Source organism: Lepidothrix coronata, unplaced genomic scaffold, assembly GCF_001604755.1.
Source record: "Lepidothrix coronata isolate B3197 unplaced genomic scaffold, Lepidothrix_coronata-1.0 Scaffold128, whole genome shotgun sequence".
Taxonomy (NCBI): domain Eukaryota; kingdom Metazoa; phylum Chordata; class Aves; order Passeriformes; family Pipridae; genus Lepidothrix; species Lepidothrix coronata.
The window spans coordinates 193,681-213,390 of NW_016690308.1; the positions used below are offsets into that span (position 1 = coordinate 193,681).

General features: G+C 40.1%; 1 protein-coding gene across 8 annotated transcripts in view; it reads left to right on the forward strand.

Annotated features, from left to right (window-relative positions):
• LOC108503005 (sodium channel protein type 5 subunit alpha-like) overlaps nt 1-19,710 on the forward strand; it is a 224,290-nt gene that overhangs the window by 62,636 nt on the left and 141,944 nt on the right. For 7 of the 8 annotated variants that reach the window (XM_017826522.1, XM_017826524.1, XM_017826525.1 and 4 more), the window contains 2 exons: nt 2,624-2,854; nt 17,302-17,365. In XM_017826522.1, the coding sequence (XP_017682011.1) occupies nt 2,624-2,854; nt 17,302-17,365 (295 nt within the window). The remainder of the gene's footprint in view (nt 1-2,623; nt 2,855-17,301; nt 17,366-19,710) is intronic. The other variant, XM_017826529.1, reaches the window with a different exon arrangement.

A 19,710-nucleotide genomic window follows, 5' to 3' on the forward strand; every position in this document is an offset into this window, starting at 1 on the left:
TACAGAAATTGTATTACTGAAGCACCATCTTCTTAAACTGTTCGGAAGCCTGTAAGCTATGAAAACAAACAAGAAACAAAAAAAGGCAGTAAAGCAGAAAACTCTCTCCTAAAGAAATTACTCGATACCTGCAAGGAATGAACTCGTAAAACTAATAATATAGGATTACTATTCTATTTAAAACTCCAGTAATTAAACTGGGAAAAACATGTTTCATGAAATGACCTTGAAATTACCAATACTGGGGCCTGATTTTGAAAAAATGATTTTGAAAAAAGATGGTCTTTATTGGTGATTAGAATTCTGTAGGTTTTGTTTCCTAATATTATCCCAGTTCACATTAGGACTCCCGTCGTCCTTGCCTGTGTGAGTAAGATTAATTAGAGCACTTAGATGATACAAATACAAACTCCAAGCTTAACGAGCAATTAAATGTGCTGCAGGGATTTCACAGAGGGTACTTCAGTAAAAGAATTTGTGGATTGGTATTTTTTTCATTTCTTAAGACTCAGTCTGCATTTGAATTTCCCAAGTTTCACCAGTTTCAGTGAAGAAACATCTGTTCATTCAAAGGACGACCAATGATAAGAAGCATTGAAAACATTTCAGAATATTAGATTTGAAAATATTCTAGTGCATTTACAAATCTTATTTCTTTTTCTCACCTAAATTCTTGCTTGAGACCTGTCTGTCTTAAAGGTCTTGTAATGCTGGGTAGGGGTGACACTCCAGAAGTCCTTTCAAAATTGGGCTATGAGTAAAGATACTTCCACCTTAGATATAAAGTTTAATCCAGACTAGATTATCAGAAGAGCTTTCCTTTTTAGTTAGGCATCAAAACAGGTAGTCAAATCTACAGATGGACTCAAAAGTTCAGAGTCAGCCTTTTTGTGTTGCTACCTGAATAGAACCGATCTCATTTGTAAAATCTCTTTCTGGTGAGGAAGACAGGTAGCATGAAAATCCAGCTTTTGCCTAATGTTTGCCCTGCAATAATTTATATTCTGTTTTTGAGCAGAGTAGGGAGCTGTCTACCCTTGCCTCTTTATTGTGCCACAAACTAGCTTTAAGGAGGCAAGCAAAGAATTTAATGGAGGAAGTTACCCACACCTGATGGGTCAGTCCCTTTTGGTTAAATGGCCACTTTATAGATGTTGATATCATTCACAGTTTAACCTAATGACAATATCCTATGCAGGAGTGGTATATTTTAGGACTGCTGCACCTGTTGTCCATTCCAGTAGCTCATCCTCTTTTGAGAAACCGCGAGTTCCCCTTACTTTAACCACAGAATTTTAAGCAAGACCAAAAACCCATTTTGCCTTCCTATGAGTCCTGAAATACATTTTTATATTATTTTCAATTACACAGCACTAGCTCAGCCTTTGAGGCTGCCAGACTCTTGGGGTGGAATTCCAAGGAACTGAGATTTAATGTGTGTGATCATATTCAGTGAGCAAATCAATGTGCTTCTGAATATTGCCCAGGAGAATTCCTCCTGTTTCCTCTTTGCATTTTCTTTTTTCCATTTAACTAAGTTTCTCTTACTGCTGCCATGCTGGTGACACCAATTATCAGAAGCGCTTATTACTACTTACCAGTATTAATTACATATAAATAGGAAAGAAACAACAAAATTGCTACCATTGTGCAGATGATATTAATGTTGAACTATAACCCACCAGTTTATAATAAGGGTCTTTTTTTCAAAGGAATATTTTTTGGTCATAATCATGTAATATTCAATCAGCTGAAATAGTCCTGATTTTCAGGAGCAGTTCAAAACAAGGGATATCATTTGAGAAAACAGTATAATTATTCATATCTGAATATTTATAGAATAATAAACTGAATCTAGTGTTACAGGGGGAAATAATACTTGAGAAGCTAATTTGTGTGACCCAAGCCTTTGATGTTATGTAATAAGATGATTTATCTACGTTGGCAGCATATTATAAAACGATTAACTTTTGCCCAGGTATTGTTGAAGCCTCAGGTAGTTTTACTCAGATAATTTCCACTGGATTTATTTGATTGCCCATATTATTTGGCTTTTTTTAATCCCAAATTTTTGTTGTCTTAAGCAAATGAATTGAAGGCAGAGGAATTATTCATATATATATATAATACAACATGTTGGATTTGGCACTAAAATATGCAAAATAATCAGGGAATAAACAGCATTTCAATACCTCTTCATCTGTTTATGTGAGGGATAAAGTTATCTGAATCACCTGAGTGATTTAAAAATGATTCTCCTTCTCAAAATTCAATGGGATTTAGGCTTTACAGCCTTTACTGTAGATCCATGAAAATATAAAACGCATTCCACATTTTCTTTATCCATGAATATTTTTGTACCTCACTGTCCCTCCGTCCAGTTCTTTCCCTCCATTTTTACACTGGTGTTTGTACAATGCCAGGACTTTTGTCCAGACAAAAGCAGGCCAAGCTAAACGTTCATGGTGATCACTTGTCTCTCGTTTCTGCCGCACAGTTGCAAACATGTGATAGAAACACTTCCAACTTCCCCCTTCCATGGAGATTTTCATCGTGAAAAGTAGCTGTCTGCAGACACGTTTCAGTCTCTCAGCCTGTAAACTCTCGGCTTTTATCTCCCTAGGGCTGAAGACCATTGTAGGGGCACTTATCCAGTCTGTTAAGAAACTTGCTGATGTGATGATCCTGACCGTTTTCTGCTTGAGTGTCTTTGCCCTCATAGGCCTCCAGCTCTTCATGGGCAACTTGAGACACAAGTGTGTCAGGGATTACACCATGTTTAACTTCACCAATGGCTCGTTGTATTTGGATGGTAGGATGTGGAACACCTCGGAGGAATTTCTTAGTGATCCAGGTAAGCTCTTCTTTGTCCTGTTAATCTGACTTTTGGTTGTTTGGGCTTTTTTTTTGGGGGGGGGGGATTTTTTTTATTTGGTTTTGCTTGGGTTTTTTTTTAAGTATATTGACCAAGATCTGTAAGCGAATCAGCAAATGCAGCATTATGTGACCACTGGCTCTTCATGGTGTCAATGTGGTTTTGAAAGACCTAGGAAACTTTTTCTGTCTCTGTGGTGCCTTCACAGTTCATGATGAAAGTGTTTCTGGTGCTTTCCTGTGATACGGAATGAGGTCCTTGTTGCATTGTTGAGGATTGTCACAGTTTTAGGTTGTCTTGTTATATATTTCTTAAAACTCCGTTTCCTGGAACTGAGCAGTCACTTGAAAATTTCAGCTCTGTGTGTGTGGGTCTGGTTTGCACGCTGTTTCTTGAAGACAATTCATAGTTCTTGCATTTCGTAGAAAAATTTCAAAATTTGAATTAAGGGCCTTAAAAAATCAAAACGTAAAGCAGAGAAATTCAGTCTTTATTAATCTGAAAAATACCAAGAGAATTTTTTTAAGAAAATCTTACGTTGTTAGAGCCCTAAATAATTATCTGGGTTAGGCCATCCTGCAGCATCTCATGCTCTGATGTTTATTATCAAAAGGTTTGTTTCTAGTCCAAAGAAATTTTTTAACACTTTACAGTCTGCTGAACTTTTTCATTACAATGAAATAGGTTCACTGAGCTTATTTATTAACATTAAAAAAACCCAAAAATATTTGATGTAAGTGAACTTCAGAATGTAAACAAGTAGCTCAAAAAAAAAAAAAAAGTGTTGCTGCTCCAAAACCCCCTGAGTCACTGGAGGACCTCCATCATTTGCAACGGACATGGCCTCACATCTAAAAAAATTTAATTATGCTCTTGGGGGCAGGAAGCAGCCAGATTGATGTGCATTAGTGGGAACTTAGGACCAGTGACCTTTGGTATTTTATTTATTTTGAGGAGGAAAACAAACCACTTAGTCAACTCCTTTACTGGAATTTATGTTGGGAGGCAGTGACCATGGGGCATTGTACCATGGGGTACCTCTGCTCTGACTGTGTGGACCAGACAGTCCTGTATCTCCAACCATCTGCACTATTTGAACCCCACACCTGACTCCTGGAAACTGCCTGGCGTGGCCCAGGGTTCTGTTGAACCAGGGATTAGGCCAGGGACGGTTCCACCATTCCCCACTGGTGGCTTCTGGCCTTTCTGCTGGATTCCTCTGCCTGCAGTCTGAGCAGCCCTGGAAGCAGTGGTGTTAGGAAAGTTTCATTCAAGGAATAGAAAGCTCAACAGTGGTGTCTTTAAGACATGATGTGGTTGACATTAGCAGCATTAAGAAAGGGCAAGTCACAAAGCTCTGGCTGAATGAGGGTTGTCTTTGGAACTGACCCTGACCATCAGGTTATGTGTCCTCTCGATGTCTCTCTATAAGAGCCCTTTATCAGCTGAAAGGTGAAAGAGCTCTTGGGCCTATGCTGAATGGTGAGGAGCCTGCTGACATGTTATCCTGTCCACATTCCCTGTGCTTCCAGCTTGGAGATGAGCTAGGAACTAGTAAAGATATTTGTGCACCTGTGGTGGATTAAGGCACTTCACGGCTCCTCTGCCCACAGATAACTGACAGCTGTGTGAGGTGCTGCTCTCCCTCTCTCACAGAGGCATTGGGAGATAAAATAGTGATGGCTGGAAGCATAAAGCCCTGCAATAAAGGTGAAAAGATGAAATGGAGCTGTGAAGATAGTCTGGCTCTCTGGAAATGGAAGCAGGGTAAATGTACCACTGGATAGGCTCTATTAAAATGCAGTTAATGTCAGGGCCAGCTGCAGCACTGCTTTAAATGGGTGGAATTGTACAGCTGCTCCAGCATACCATGAGCAAGTTTATTTGTGTGGTCCTGATATGGGGAGGAGGGCAAACATTCCCAGAAATCCATATAGGAAATCCAGCAATGGTTAATATGGCCATGAAAATATAGTTGTTATCACTAAAGGAGATTTAACTATTACAAAGATAATCAACTTGGTGAGATAATGGATTAAACTGAATTGAATTCTGACCATGTGGTATTACTAGGAAGTAATATTAATATCAATGAACGTTTTCATAGCATTTGAAAATAAAGACATAGTGCATTATGGCAAACAGTCATCTCTTACTTTGTATGGACAAAAATGATTTAAACAGTTCAAGTGTTGAGGCACTGCAGTAGGCCACTGAAGACATAGAAGAAAAGTAGATTTATAGGAAAAATATAGTGATCTCTGAAAAAGAATAATGAACCCTTCCTCAAAAAGCTGAAGGAGGCTTAGCTATTAGGCTAGGGAGAACATGTTAAGTAGGATTTTCATTTAATGTTGACCGTTGCACTATAGCAATTCAGAAATGGAAGGACTGGCTCATTTTGTGACTAGATGGGATAGTGCTTTGTATTTCATTTTGCGTAAGTATTATGGTGAAATGAAGTGACTGTTTAAAAGACCAGTACTGACCAAAATTTAATAACAGTCCGAATTTCAAGTACTGCAGGGAATTAAGCAATACATACAGTTAGATTAAAGTGTAGGCAGACCAAATTAGATAAAAAGTGGAATATATTAAGAAACAGAATAGTGTCAGTGTTGATTCTGAAGAAGAACTAGAGAAGAAAATTGGCCAACATGTTGAGATAGCAGAGTTCACTTGAAGGGAGCACAGACAATAACAAAAGCTTTTTGGAGATTTCAGAACCAGTGTGGCTGAGTCACTTAGTTTGGAGCACCCTAGAAAACAGAAACCTGAAGTACAGGGATTTGTAATAATACCTTTTAAAAAGGGGAAGGTAAAGAAATAAAGGAATGAAAACCACCAAAAAGTAAAATTGGAAAAATTGTTCATTTTGTTTATCAGGACACCAAAACAGAGAATTAAAACAGGATGATATGCCAGTTCTGCTCTTCTTGGAGAGTAAAAATTTGCTTTGGATTATTTGAAAGAGTTTTTAATGTTTTAAAGGACAGCAGGGAGCCTCTGAAATGGCACTGGCCTCCTCCTGTGCCTTTGAACATTTTTTTTGCATGCATGAAAAACCAAAACTGAGTGAAACCCCTTAAAAGGGTAATGCAGTGAAGAATTGCTTAGTGCTGTAAAGGAAATAACTGATACATTTAGTCATGAGGTGCAAAGAAAGATAAGAACTCAGTTCTGAGTCTTTCAAAGCCCTTTTTAGTTTGAGATAACTGTGTGCCACGGGCACTTGGTAGAGGAGACATTTTGGTTGTGTAGAAGGCCTGGCATAGCTGTAGATCTGCTTTTTCATTCAAAACTGACTTTGTATCTGGACAAAATTCTGTACTCCTTCCTTAGTTGCTTTCAACCTCCAGGCAGCAAATTTTTTCTCATCTGTCTTCTTGATTCTCTTGTTTTGATTTTATAGGTGGGAAAAAAGATCAGCTCATAAACTTTGTTTGCATCATCAGTAGCTTAAACACAGTTATGAGGTAACTCTTGATTTTTGGCTGATCCTTGAGGAAATAACCACTCACATTTCAGGAACTCCTTCCCTTAATTACATCTTTAAGACCCACAGGTAGTTTCCTGCTCTACCAGCGTTGTTGCCACAACCATCCTGGTTGATGGTGCGGGTGCTGCCCGGTCCCTCTGCTACCCCTATTCCTGCCTCTACCACCAGCAAAGGCAGTGTACCAGCACTGGGAGTGGTGGTGCAGGAATTGCAGTGGCAGAAGAAAAATCTTTTTTCCCTAAATCTTGTCAGTCCTGCATCAAAAGACTGCTAGTGTTGTTGAAAATTGTCAGGTTCTCTCCTCTTGTTGTGCATCTGCCATAAGATAATCATACTCTAAATCCCATAAGGAATTTCTACCTATCCACCCAACAATTTGCTGGTTCTTGCCATTTCCATGGCTTCTGCAGCTGGAGGAAATGCCAGGTAACTTAGGAAGCAAGGGACAGTGCCTTTAAGCATGGGCATTCAGTGAGAAAATTCACACTGAAGAGATCTCTTCTGTTCACCTTCACTAATCACCAAGTGGTAGCAAATATTCCTGATCAGACTGTCATTAAGGGAAGTTTCTTGGCATTTTCTTAAAAAGCTTAATTCTGTAAAGGAAACTTCAGCCAAGTTACTGCAGGGGCCTCTGGTTTCCCAGCTTAATTACCAGGCACAGCAGTCATGGTAAGATGAGACACCTTTTTAGTCTTTCCTCAACTCACAGTGGAGATGCAGATCTAAAATATGCCTTTTAATGGGCACCTCCCTCTCATGAAAAACAGGAGAATTTTTATATTCTTTCCACCAATTTAAATGCCTCTAGGTCTTCAAAATTTACACAACCTCCAAGAAGGCTTATCAGAAAAAATATTCCATTCTGGCTTTCCCTCCAGTGAGTAATGCTTACCACTGCAAACCTACAGAGGGGGAAAAAAGAAAGATTAAGGCAGAAGTAGCTCATCAGGTCTCACAGCCTCCTCCATAGGACTACTCTTTGTCTGTATGAGTGTATTGTGGGATGAGAAACAGCTGAGCACCAGATAGAATCAGGCTAAAAAAATTTTGTGTCAAGTGCCAATGGTAAAGTTAGAATGGAGGCAGAGCTTGTTTGTCTGGGAAAACACTGCCTACTGATAAGTAATTATTTTTCTATCTGAAATTCTAGATTTAGTAAGAGATTGCAATCAATAAGTCCAAGGAGGAATATTTTTAGACATTAATAATAGCAAACCTGGGAATCTGAAGTTTTAGATGCAGCAGTGATTGTATATAGAAATTAAATAAAATAAAAAGGTTGAAAATAATCATAGTTTACATCCACACCATTATTATGTGATCAATATATCAATGTCAAAGCTATGGGGCTGTTGATTATCTTTTGGAGAGCTCATAGTTTAGAAATACCAGCTGACTGAAAAACTGCAAGCTTAATTTCAATACTTGTAAAGATTTCTAGGAAAGCTTCTCCAAATAACAATTGTGTAACGCTGTCTTAAGTTGTGGTGTTTAAATTAAAGATGTATTTGATGAAGCGAAGCTTTATGAATGTGTGAGTTGGAATGGATTGAAAGCTGTGTGATGTCAGACATGTCACTGGCTTAGAGATGTACCAATGGACTGAGTGTAGTTGATTCGTGTAGCTGATGATTTTAGAATCTTTAATGTCATTTATGTATTCCATTATGAAAATGGATTATTGACTAGTCAATAAGTAGAAATCTAAGTACTTTTGCTGAACAGGGCTTAATGTAAGGGCTGAATGCATAAGAAAAAATACTTTAGAAAAGGACCTTAAAAATATAATTAAATTATAAAATCACTTATGGAATGATAGTCTCAAACTCCAGTATTTTCTTTTTCTTTAGACTAAATACCCTACTTAAGGCACTCTGAGTCTTGTTTTCAGAGTGTTTTACATATGTTTTCTCTCAAAATCAGACTCTTTTAAGGTAAAGAAGAGCAACTTTGTAATTTCCTTTAGATAGTCCTATCCAAGCAATTGACATTAAAAATAATTAACTAGTAAAATAAATGTTTAAGCTTTATTAACCTTTTACTGAGAGGAATCAGATACTAATTTTATACATTAAAAGAGGCATTCCAGGGTTGTTATTCTTTTTCTTCCGGACTAGTTTCTGGTATTCATTTCGTGGCAGTGATTTTTCTTTTCTTCTGGAGTCAAATTGTGTAGTTAACAAAGGTCTGGGGGGGAAAAAGCAAAACAAAACAACTTTAATTAAAAAGAAAAAGTGCAGATCAAGATAGCTGTAATATCTTTTTTGTCTTCTCCAGTTAGGCCTGAAAGCCTTATAGTTTCTTCAAGCTCTATATTTAGAAAGATGTATATAATATGTGAAATTTTGGTGATACCCATCCAAATCCTGGTCTTCTTGGGCACTTGAGAAGGGATCAAAGGCCTGTGGGAAGCAACTCATCTTGTGCGTGGTGTGAATGCAACCAGAGCCAGTCTGGCTGCTGGGAGTTGAAAAATCAGGAGCAGTTCCAGAACAATGTGAAGTAATCCTAGAGCCTTTCCACATCCTTCTCTCTGATGTCCTGGGTGAAATGCACTGTTGAAGTGAACAAGCATGGATGTTGAGGCATATATCTGTGAATATATAAAAGTGTAGTTCTGCATATACATGAGAGTGTGTGTACATATGTATCTTCTTTAAGCAACGTGCCTGATTGTTATCTCTGCCTGATGAATCGCTTCATTTTTGCTTTCTGAACCACTGAAATGGAACAGATACTCTGAATCTGTATGAGAACTGTATAGAAAACAATGACGTTCAAGTCAGATAATAAACGCAGCAAGTTTGGGGAGAGCTGAAGTGTTTGAGGTGTTGTCTGAGGTGGTAATGGAAGACAGAGAGTGTTTGATGAGTAATTATGGAGGTGGGAGGAAGGAGAGAAGCAATAAATCAAGTTGGGACTGGAATAGGTGTTTTATTATGTATGATTGTACATGAACCAGTGATTAAAACAAAGAACCTCTCTGGGTTTTCAGACTGTACTTGCCAGCATGGAATCTATTCACGTTACTCCTCTGTTAACTGTAAATATTGTGGCTTTGTTCGGGTGCTGTGGATCTTTTGATAAATAGCTTTATAAATGCTCAAAACTTAATGCTCTGATGTGTTATTAACACGGGTATTGTACCTGTGCACTTTAATGTTTTAAGCTAAATAGAACGAGAAAGCCCCGACAGATATGCAAGGATCAGAAAAGCATGGGAATTGGTAATGTTGAATCCAATACAGTCTCTTTCTGACCATTCAGTAAGATATTTTTTGGCCTTGTGGTGAAAGATCTAGTTCTTTTATTGGAACAGTTTGTACAACAGGAATATTTATGCCTTGGGTACACTTCTTTTGCTCTCAGCGCTGCTCACAGAAAGATCTACTAGAGGAAAGATCTGTCACAGAAGATTCAGACTGAACCTGTACCTTCAAATTCTTCATAATCTACCAAATTAATATACCCCTTGACTTGCACAGTGATGTGCATTTGAAAGGGCTTTGTCTGTGCCCATTGGAACCAGTCCACGGGCTGCTCCTTGCTCCAGGTTCAGCAATAATGTGCCTTGCAAAGGCAAGAGGGAGCTTCAGCTCTGAACACTCAGTCCAGGTGCACTGTGAGACCACCAGCAGAGAACAGCTTGCATCGCTGCTTTCTCTTATTGCACTGGTTTTAAGGAATAAGTAAAGAAATATTTTCCCCTGATACTTTTCATCGGTGCTGAATTCCCCTAAGTGAGGTGGAGATGAAATGTGGGAATTCCCAGGCTCAATCTCGCCTTGGTGTACCTACAGCATCATCTCTCTGTGGCAGTGAACAGCCTCATATGCTCCAGAAAAAATGAGTAGAGTTCCAAGTATAGATATTTTTCTATTTTTTTGTTAACATTAACTATTATAACTCAAGATAACCTTATCTACATAAGCAACAAATCTCCCCCTTTGAATGTTTTGGCCACAGAGGCAGCCTGTGGCAGCAATTTCAGCAGTTCAAATGGGAAGCGTAGTGAAAAATATTTCCTTTATCTTTAGTTTTGAAAATTCCTCTCTTTTTTTTCCCCTCTCCGTTTTCTCAAGGCAAAAAACATTGTTATCACGTTCTGTCACTGGAAGCACACAAAGCTCCCTGTTCTCCTTTTCCAGAACACATACTATTTTTTACTGGATAGTCACCTGTTTTCTAGGATGAATGATGTCCATTTTTTCAATTTTTGCTCTTCTTAAATTTTCCCAGTCATTTTCATTACCTTCTCAGTACTTTTCAGTCCGGCAGTTACACTATTGAAAGCAATGTCGTGGTCTGTGTTCTGGATCATAGAGTCATTTAGGTTGGAAGAGACCTTTAAGACGGTCAAGTCCAACCATTAAGCCAGCACTGCCAAGGCCACCACTAAACCATGTCCCTAAGTGCCATATCTACACATCTCTTAAAACACTTCAGGCATGGTGACTTCATCACCTCCCTGGGCAGCCTGTTCCAATGCCTGACAACCCTTTCCATGAAGAAATATTTCCTAATATTCAATCTAAACCTCCTGTGGCACAACTTGAGACCATTTTTTCTGGTACTGACATTTGTTACCTGGGAAAAGAGTCCAACCCTCACCTGGCTACAGCCTCATTGTAGTGAGTGATAAAGTCCCCCTGAGCCTCGTTTTCTCCAAGCTGAGCTCCCCCATCTCCCTCAGCTGCTCCTCATCAGACTTGTGCTCCAAACCCTTACCCAGCTCCATTGCCCTTCTGTGGACGCACTCCAGCACCTCAGTATCTTTTTTGTAGTGGGAGGCCCAAAACTGAACACAGGATTTGAGGTGCCTCATCAGTGCCGTGCACAGGGAGACAGTCATTGCTCTGGTCCTGCTGGACACACTATTTTGGATACAGGCCAGGATGCTCTTGGCCACTTGGGCACACCTGGTTCATGGTCAGCTGCTGTCAACTGGCACCCCCAGCCCCTCCTTTTCCACTGGGCACTTTTGAGGCACTCTTGCCCTCTAGCAGTGCGTGGGGTTGTGACCCAAGGGCAGGACCCAGCACTTGGCCTTGTTGAACCTCATACCATTGGCCTCAACCCATTGATCCAGCCTGTCCAGATTCTTCTGCAGAGCCCTCCTGCCCTCCAGCAGATCCACAGTGCCACCCAACTTGGTGTCATCTGCAAACTGAAGGTGCACTCAATCCCTTTGTCCAGATCATTGCTTAAGATAATGAAGATAACTACTTGAAACAAGCCACTGTTTATCAGTTGTTTCCTGTTTAATACTTCATCCTGGTCCTCCTGTATCTCAATATTACACTTTTCTTTGATCACAGCTTCAAATTGCATGTGTTGACTAAGAATCCCTAAAAAGAAATCCATCTCTCGTACCTGAACTTATACACAGAATTTAAGACTTGACAAGGTTATGTATAGGTTAGATTTTCTCCTTCTCTGCTTTACTTCACTTTCTGACAACATAATATCCCACTTTGCTTATCTCCATTCCCACCCCCCTCCCAAGTGGAATAGGCCCCTCTAGTGTTCCTCGTTCAGTCCTGTTCTCAGACTTTATTTACCTGGACAATCTGTGTATAGTAGATGTCACCTCTCTGGTCACCGTCTTTCCCTTATACTTAAAAATGTAACAAAGAGATGAAGGCTCTGTTAGCCTGTAGAGACACTGACTTTTCATCTTAACATATGTTTTCTGTCTCTCAGTCAGTTTTTGATCCAATTTATTTTTTTTCTTTATCACAGTAAATGCAGGAGTATTTTTTTCCAATTTTTCTCTCATCTGTCTGTAATCACAAATGCATTCGACCCTTGTAGCATTTTTTTATTTTAATTCTTTTGTGTGAAACATATTAAAAAATTCTGCAAAACACAAACCCTCTACAAAACTTCCAGAGAGCACACTTCAGCACTTTCCTGCCTATTAGTGTGAAGCATATGTCTAAACAAGTGGTACTAAATATGCTTTTAGCTACGTGCTGTGCACCCTACAGTCCTAAGAGCACGGGTCTGTGTGACTGGTCAGACACAGAGGCAGGGAAGGAGGTTACCTGAAGATGTTTAAAAGCCAGCATGTGTGTTTATTGCTAGTCATTGTCTCCTGTCTCGTCTTCCTGGGGATGCTCATGGACTTGGCAAGGTCCCCAAACCAATTTGACAGCATCTAAATTCTCCACTCTCCTCTAGTGCACATCTCCAGATGCTCCTGATGTGCTTTTTGTTCACTCAGACTGTGTGGGCAGCACAAACCAGGTACTGTGGATCTTTGAGGCTTTCAGAGCATCTTCCTTGTGCACGGGAGCCATCTAGCAGAGGGCTTGATTGATAGTTTTAGTGCTTTTTCCCGAAGAGGGAAAAAGCTGTACTGCCAAAACTGGAGGTGTTTTCTGTGCTATGGTGACTGCTGAGCCTGGCTGGGAAATTACTTCTTTGGCTTGTCTCAAGCACGGGGAGAAGCACTAACAGGAGTTCACCAGAGACACTCAAGCTGAAGGAGACCACTTTCCTCCCAGCACCTGGTTGAGTGGTTTTCTGCAACGTCCTCTCAGCCCTCTGTGTCTCCTGCAAGATTGTTCTTGCCCTGAATCGAAAGCTGTGCTTACCATAAATTCATGTAGTAGCCAATGATGTATGCAACGTTGTCCCCTTGATCTCTGCCCTTTCTCTTCTACCCACCCAACCCACTTATCTTCACTGTAATTCCTCCTGTTCCTTTTTGAACTGAAGTTTTGAAAATGTCCTTCCACGTGGTTATGGGGTAAGGAGGGAGGAGAGAGCTGGGCCAGAAGTGAGTTCCCATGGGAAGAGGGAGGGAAGGATGGGAAGCAAGGAGAGGAGAGCACCCAAGAGCCTGTGAGACCCAGCAGAAGGGTCAGCAGCAGCAAATACCAGCAGACAGCAAAGGAGAGCCAGATCCCCTGTCATGGCCTGAGCAAGAGGAGGGTAACTGATTATTATAATTATTTGCAACGCCTTTCAGCAGGAATGAACTAAACTGGCACCGCCATTTATTCCCAGGCATTCTTCCCTAATAACACCCTTAAAACTGCCTGTTCCACCGCTTTTGTGAGGCATGTTTTTCATCTTCAAACTCAATTTCGTTTATTAGAGGCTTCACCGTGTGTGACACAGTGTGCACACAGCAAGTGCAGCAAGGATTCGTTTTAATTACTGTGTATTACCAGGAGGTACAGTGTGTTTGCGCCGGTGGGCAAAAGGGCGAGGAGGGGGTGTTATCTGTTTTGTTTCCGTGTCACGTATCACGACTGGGGCTCTCTGAACTGTGTTTTTAAATTTGGAGTCAGGGTGTTTGGTGGCTTGTCCATGCTCTGTGCCAGCCGTAGCACAGGGAGAAAGTCTCCGACCAGTGAGCACCCGTGCGGCTGCAATAAATAGTCTGAGATAACGGACACCTCTCTGAAGTTTTTGTTGGAAAGTCAGCCAGAGGACTCTTCCCCGGGCAGTGACTAATGATATTTGAATGTTGCTCTTTATGCAAGTGTGATAATATATAGGGTTGGGTTTTTTTTTTTTAAATTGGAATTAATTTGTTGTAAGATGAGTCAAAACAACATTTCAGTTGGGCCTTCGAAGGAGGAACAGAAGCTGGAGGCAAGAAAGTGTGTTTTCTAAGCTGACTCAAACCTTTTTTATTTTTCTTAACTAGAAAATTTTCCTTTCCTTTGCACAGAAATGAGGAAGGTTTCTACCCTGCAGTCTGTGAATCCCAATGGCTTTCTGCTCTGTTGTGTGATATAGGTGTGGAAACCATAAACTGGAGCATACTTTTAATTGGAATAAATTATTTTTTTGAGGAAGTTTGCCTTTTATTTTTTTTTTTGTTGTTAATTTGACAAGTGGAGACATTGTGAATGTTTGCTCTCTTAGAATCACCTGATGTGGAAGGGATCAATGCAGAAACTTGAAAGATATTGAGAAAACAGACAAAGTGTAGAATGAAACAGCCAAAATGAGGAGGAAGTGACTTTGGAAGGAAGAGATTGCCAGAATAGTCCAAGAGAATTTGTGTATTTCCTCACGACTAGCATATAGTGACTTTACAGCTAGGACCAGTGGTGTGTGCTTTGAGAAATGTAGGAGGCAGAGCATGGGCTTGCAGGAGACCTTGTTATTCAGACCATTTTTAATTTTGTGACTTACTCCATAAATTCCTGTAGAAAAGTTCCTAAAAGGCAATGTATACCCTGTAACTGTGACATCTGCATTTTAGTAAAGCTGCTGGGAAAAAAAAAAAAAAAGCATTTCCTTTGGAAAGAATGGCACGTTGCATAAAGTTTATGTATGCACACACATGTGTATAAATGTCATTGTTTTGGCTTGATTTTACTTTGAAGATAAAATAAATAAATCAAAAGCCCACTTAAAATAGAGGGCTTTGCTTTTGTTTTCCATATTTGTTTTCCTATTTTATTTCCCACTCACATGCTGAAATTTTTAAGTGAAAAAACTGACAAAACAAAACAAAAAACTAATTGCACTTTTCCAAGACAATGAAAAAGTCGTTGTGTTTTCTGGTGGTGTCTATCAGTTTGAGCAGTCTGTGTTTCAGAGAGAAAATCCTCCTCTATATGAAAAAGAAGCTTCTTGTTATTTGCCCATGTTAGAATTAACTGATGGAAAGCTGAGGCCATGGGTTAATATGATACCAAGGTGGTTTGTTCCTAAAAGCAAGAGTGATGACTGTTTGCTTCTTGCAGACCTCTGATTGCCCAGCAGGCTTGATTGAAATCCAAACCAACGTGCTCTGAGGGACAAACTGATTGTTGTGCACATTTTTGTTAATACAGCAGTTTGTCTCCTTGGGTATAATACTGTAATACCCTCTTTATTTATCAGTAGGGAATCAGGAGCTCAGCTCTTCTTCAGCCTGAGGTTTGGCATGGTGGCTGTGACACTCCCTTGCACAATTGCAGACCCACTGGTGAAGTTACCCCCTCCCAGCAGCACCTGTGCACCAGTTCCTCAGTGTGCATTTAGTGGGGCTCTTTGGCACCTGCCTTATTGCTTGTTTTAGAAATGTAGATGTTTAAAGTCAACAGCAGACAACAGAATTTTGTCTGTTCTTGAGAATTCAAATTTTTTTTTGCACACAGTGTCTCCTTGTCCTCCTTAATCCTGTGCTCAAACTCTATTCTCATCTTCTGATCTGGCTGAGCAGGAGGTGTTGGTTCAGTCTTCAACCAGCACTGTGCTCCAGAACCTTGATCAAACCTTGAACCATAGAATCATAGAATGGTTTGTTTTGGAAGGGACACTAAAGATCGTCTAGTTCAAAGAGAAGGTGGTCTGGTGTGTTTGTGTCACTGACTGTGTGTATCCCAAATAAGATACCACCTGTCCCGAGAAAAGCACAAGTCTTTGAGCAGCAGAACTGGAGGGCGGAAGGTGATGCAGAACGTGGCATCCTTCCCCCTTCTGTGGTGATTGATCACCAATCCTTAACCATACTGAATTCCTGGGTGTTGCTGTCAGGCAAGATGCTTCTGTAGAACACCCACGTGTAACACAAGGTTGAAGAACATACCGTCTGAGCAGGATATATGCTCTGATAACTTGTGAACACCATCACGTGCCCTCGTAACCACAAGCTCAGGGACAGTAATTCCCTCTTGGCATGCAGCAGAGCAGGGCTTTTCCACTGCTCGCAGCTTACTGAGAAAGCCACAGCACATCTGTTCGGTGGTTGAGCCATTGAGCATTCTTTGCATAGCCTGCCTGGATAAGCTGTCACTCTTCATTTTTAAAACATTTCACAACAGAGGGTTAGCCTAGAATGGAGAACCTGTTAGAGCGTCATCTTCAGAGGCCCGTCTGCTCACAAAGTCTTACTTTGTAAGGCTGCCACCATCGTGTGCTGTGTCAAGAGGGGATCATGTCCTCTCTGCTGCAGCAAAGAACACCAGATTATCTACCCTTCACCAGTCACCTGCAGGCCTCTGTTTTGCATTTATTATGTTTTTAGATCAATGCTTTTATCTGTTTTTCCATGCCACCATTCAGGTTTTAAAGATGCTCCTTAGAACATCTTTTCTTCACACTCTCTCTGGAATGCTGGTTTTGCTCACCCTTTAGAGAAGAAGTTGGCCTCCTGTTCTGTGTCTCTGAGTGTTAGACTTGGTTGGCTGGGGATAGAAGAGGGACTGTGTATGCAAAGTCTCTCATTAGCCTGGAGATGTTAATTTCCTTAAGCCTTATTGATAGTCAACCAGGGAATGATCCACAGCACTTAAATTTAGCTTGCTCCTCCGAGTCTCCCTTGAGAAGTGTCTGTCTCTCCTCATTGCCATTACGCATGACTACATTGATAAATATTTGTCTTTATGAATACTTCCTTGTTTGTTTGATCTTTAGCAGGGTGCATTTGTGTTTCTTTTACTTTATACTCTGTTTTCTATGCAGAGCAAAATCCACCAGACTGGAGGAGTGGGCTGCTTTGTTAGTATTATTACATTCTGACTTATAGCTGGTTACATTTTTAACCTATGAGTCAGGAATTTCTATCACAACCTTCAATTAATATATGTATCATCAGTGCAGAGACTAAAAGTTACAGGCAAACATATGGCTTAGTTTCATTACATTTATGGAACTCAGTAACAATGTTCTTGGTTAGAACAGCCAGGGACATGGCTAGATAAGGTTTCCTACAAACATTGCCCACAGCACATTGCCACCTTATTCAGCTGTTCAGATCTGGAATACAAACAACAAGTGCTTAAAGAGATTTGAAAAATATATTTGTTTGTACAATTAATAGAAGTTAAAATTAGCAAAACAAAGCAAAAGGATGCCATTCATCTCTCAGTTACTGTCCCAACTGAATATGCTGGTTGGTGGATGATATTTTTGAATGCTATCATTCCCAGAATGTGTTTATTCAGAAGCCATTTCTCTATTTCTGTTGCAGTGAACTATTTCATAAAAAATGGTACAGAAGATGTGTTACTGTGCGGCAATAGCACTGATGCTGGGTAAGTACTTTAAAAATATCTTCACTTCTGTTTGGTTTTGTTGCTGGGGTTTTTTATTATTTTTGCTACATTTTCCTTTTGTTCTGTCCCCTTCTTACCAGCATGAAGTAGATATTTCAACTTCTTTGTGTCAGGCGTAATAGGAGAGAGGATAATGACAATATTGCGCGTGGTAATACAATTTTCTGAATGGCAGGGAAGAGAAGTTTGTGTGTGTCACTTATTCAGGTCTAAAATCTTTAGGGGCCTTATTACAGTTCCCTTTCAATACATTTAAACTTCTTGGTAAAAAAAAATAGCAAAAGCTAAGTAACACTTCTGCTGAGTGGAGAGTATTTTAAAAGAAACAGAACAGAAATGGAAACAGAAGAGCTGGAGGGATTCAGATTGATGATGAATTCCAGACTTTTGGCAAAGGAAGATAAACAAATCAACAAATGCTAGTCCCCAAAATAACATGCTTTGGAGGTGGGAAAGTACTGAGGTATGAGTTGTGATCTACATTTGTATTTGATATGTTTGTAGACTATGAGTGTTTCCTTTTCTTACTGTATAGACAGTGAAGAGATCCTGTGGTACACTAACTTATTTTGCATAAAGGATTTTATTCCTATCCCTGCCACCTATAGATGCTAGTGGTTCCTCCTGCATCCAGTCCTCAGGGTCTAAGCACACTGTCAGAGCATGTGATTGTATCTGACAGGTTCTCATGATCTTGATGGAAAAGACGGGATGGAAAGAGATGGGATCTTGTGTGGTCAGCCGAGATTATAAACCATGCAAAGCTTATAGGCTCTTAGCAGTTGTAGGAAAAGGAAAAAAATACCTTGGAGTGGTGGGATGGATGAGCTTTTGAGCCAAATATTTGAGAGCATTTGAACCAAATATGTGAGAGCACTTGAACAAAGGGGATGGGTGACCTTGGCCAAGTGAGGGGAGGAAATAAGATGATCTGCTTCTGGAGGGAGCTGAGTTTTAAGTTTTGAGTTGGTAGAAATAAATGTGGAACACTGCAAAAAACCAGTGTTTAACTTAGGGAGAACTTAATGAGAAAAAGGGCATGTGTGTGTAGGGAGACAGCAGGAAGATGAAGAGAGATAAAATCTGAACTTACTTTTGGACAAGAAGGCAAGAAAAGCCTCGGGGTCCGTGGGAGAGACACTTTGCTTTCTGCTGCCACTCTCTGTATCTGTATTTACATAAGACAAAGGGAAAGCTCAGTGTCAGCCTTCCCTCTGCAGGTCTTGTGTGTCTGATCTGTACTGCCAGCCTAAGTCAGACTGTAGCTCTCCTTGGGCAGACGGCCATGCTTTCCCCTTTGTTTGTTCCATGGAAGGTACAATGTCAGCATCCATTAATTAAGTCCTTTGTTGATTGTAATACATTCCATTTATCCAGGCTCAGGCAGGACTCCAAGACTATTGGGATGTTTCCCGGGAATCCCAGGATTTGACAATCTGTGTATGCTGGAGAACTTCAACCTTTGCTAACCAATAGGCAAAAATATTGAGAAAAAAAGTGTTCAGCACAGTAATATAATTTTACATGTCATGAAATCTAGCTTGTTCTCACTGATGACCTGAACTGTGGTTCAGGAAAGGTGCTAAGGTTGTGAGCAATGAATAAGGGTGGATTAGATTATAGCTATTTTTGAAGCATGGGTTAGAGACTACTGCTTTGGAATTGTTCAGGTGGTGGGAAGCTAAATACCAATCCAATATCCATGGAGTATTTATATATTGGTAGCCTGTATGGATTTAAGTGTTAAGTTCTAGCGAGGTGTATGAGCAAAACCACCCTTATTTCCTTCCTTAGAAAGTCAATAAATTGCAGCAAAAAGCCATGATTGGAGAAAACCTCTGATGGAGGCAGTATGCCCATGAGAGATTCACAGCCTGAAACAGCCAGGGGAGAACTTGCAGCTCTCGATTATAAGAAGAAAATGCCACCTACACACAGTGTCCTTGTACTTGTTTTGATAAATATATCAAAACTGTCAGTGTTTGTGACATTAAGGGAAACCCACTTTCCCTTTATGCCTCAGCTCTTTCTTCTTCAGCCTCTTGTTGTTTTAGTTAAGTATTTAATATCACTGGGTAAGGTTTGTTTTTAAATGCCTAAAACTGGGGAATAACTATTCCTACTTATATTGTTTTTTTTAGCTCAGGAATAGAAAATATTGTCTCCTCTGCTATACATTGCACAGGATTACAGCCACTCCTGTTGTTTAAAGACATGAAGATAATTAGAAAAATGATCCTAAGGCCCCAGGGGATGTTCAAAGTCATGTATTCCCACCTGTTAGGACAGAGAGACCGTCATTTACAAGCTGATGTATCTAAGAG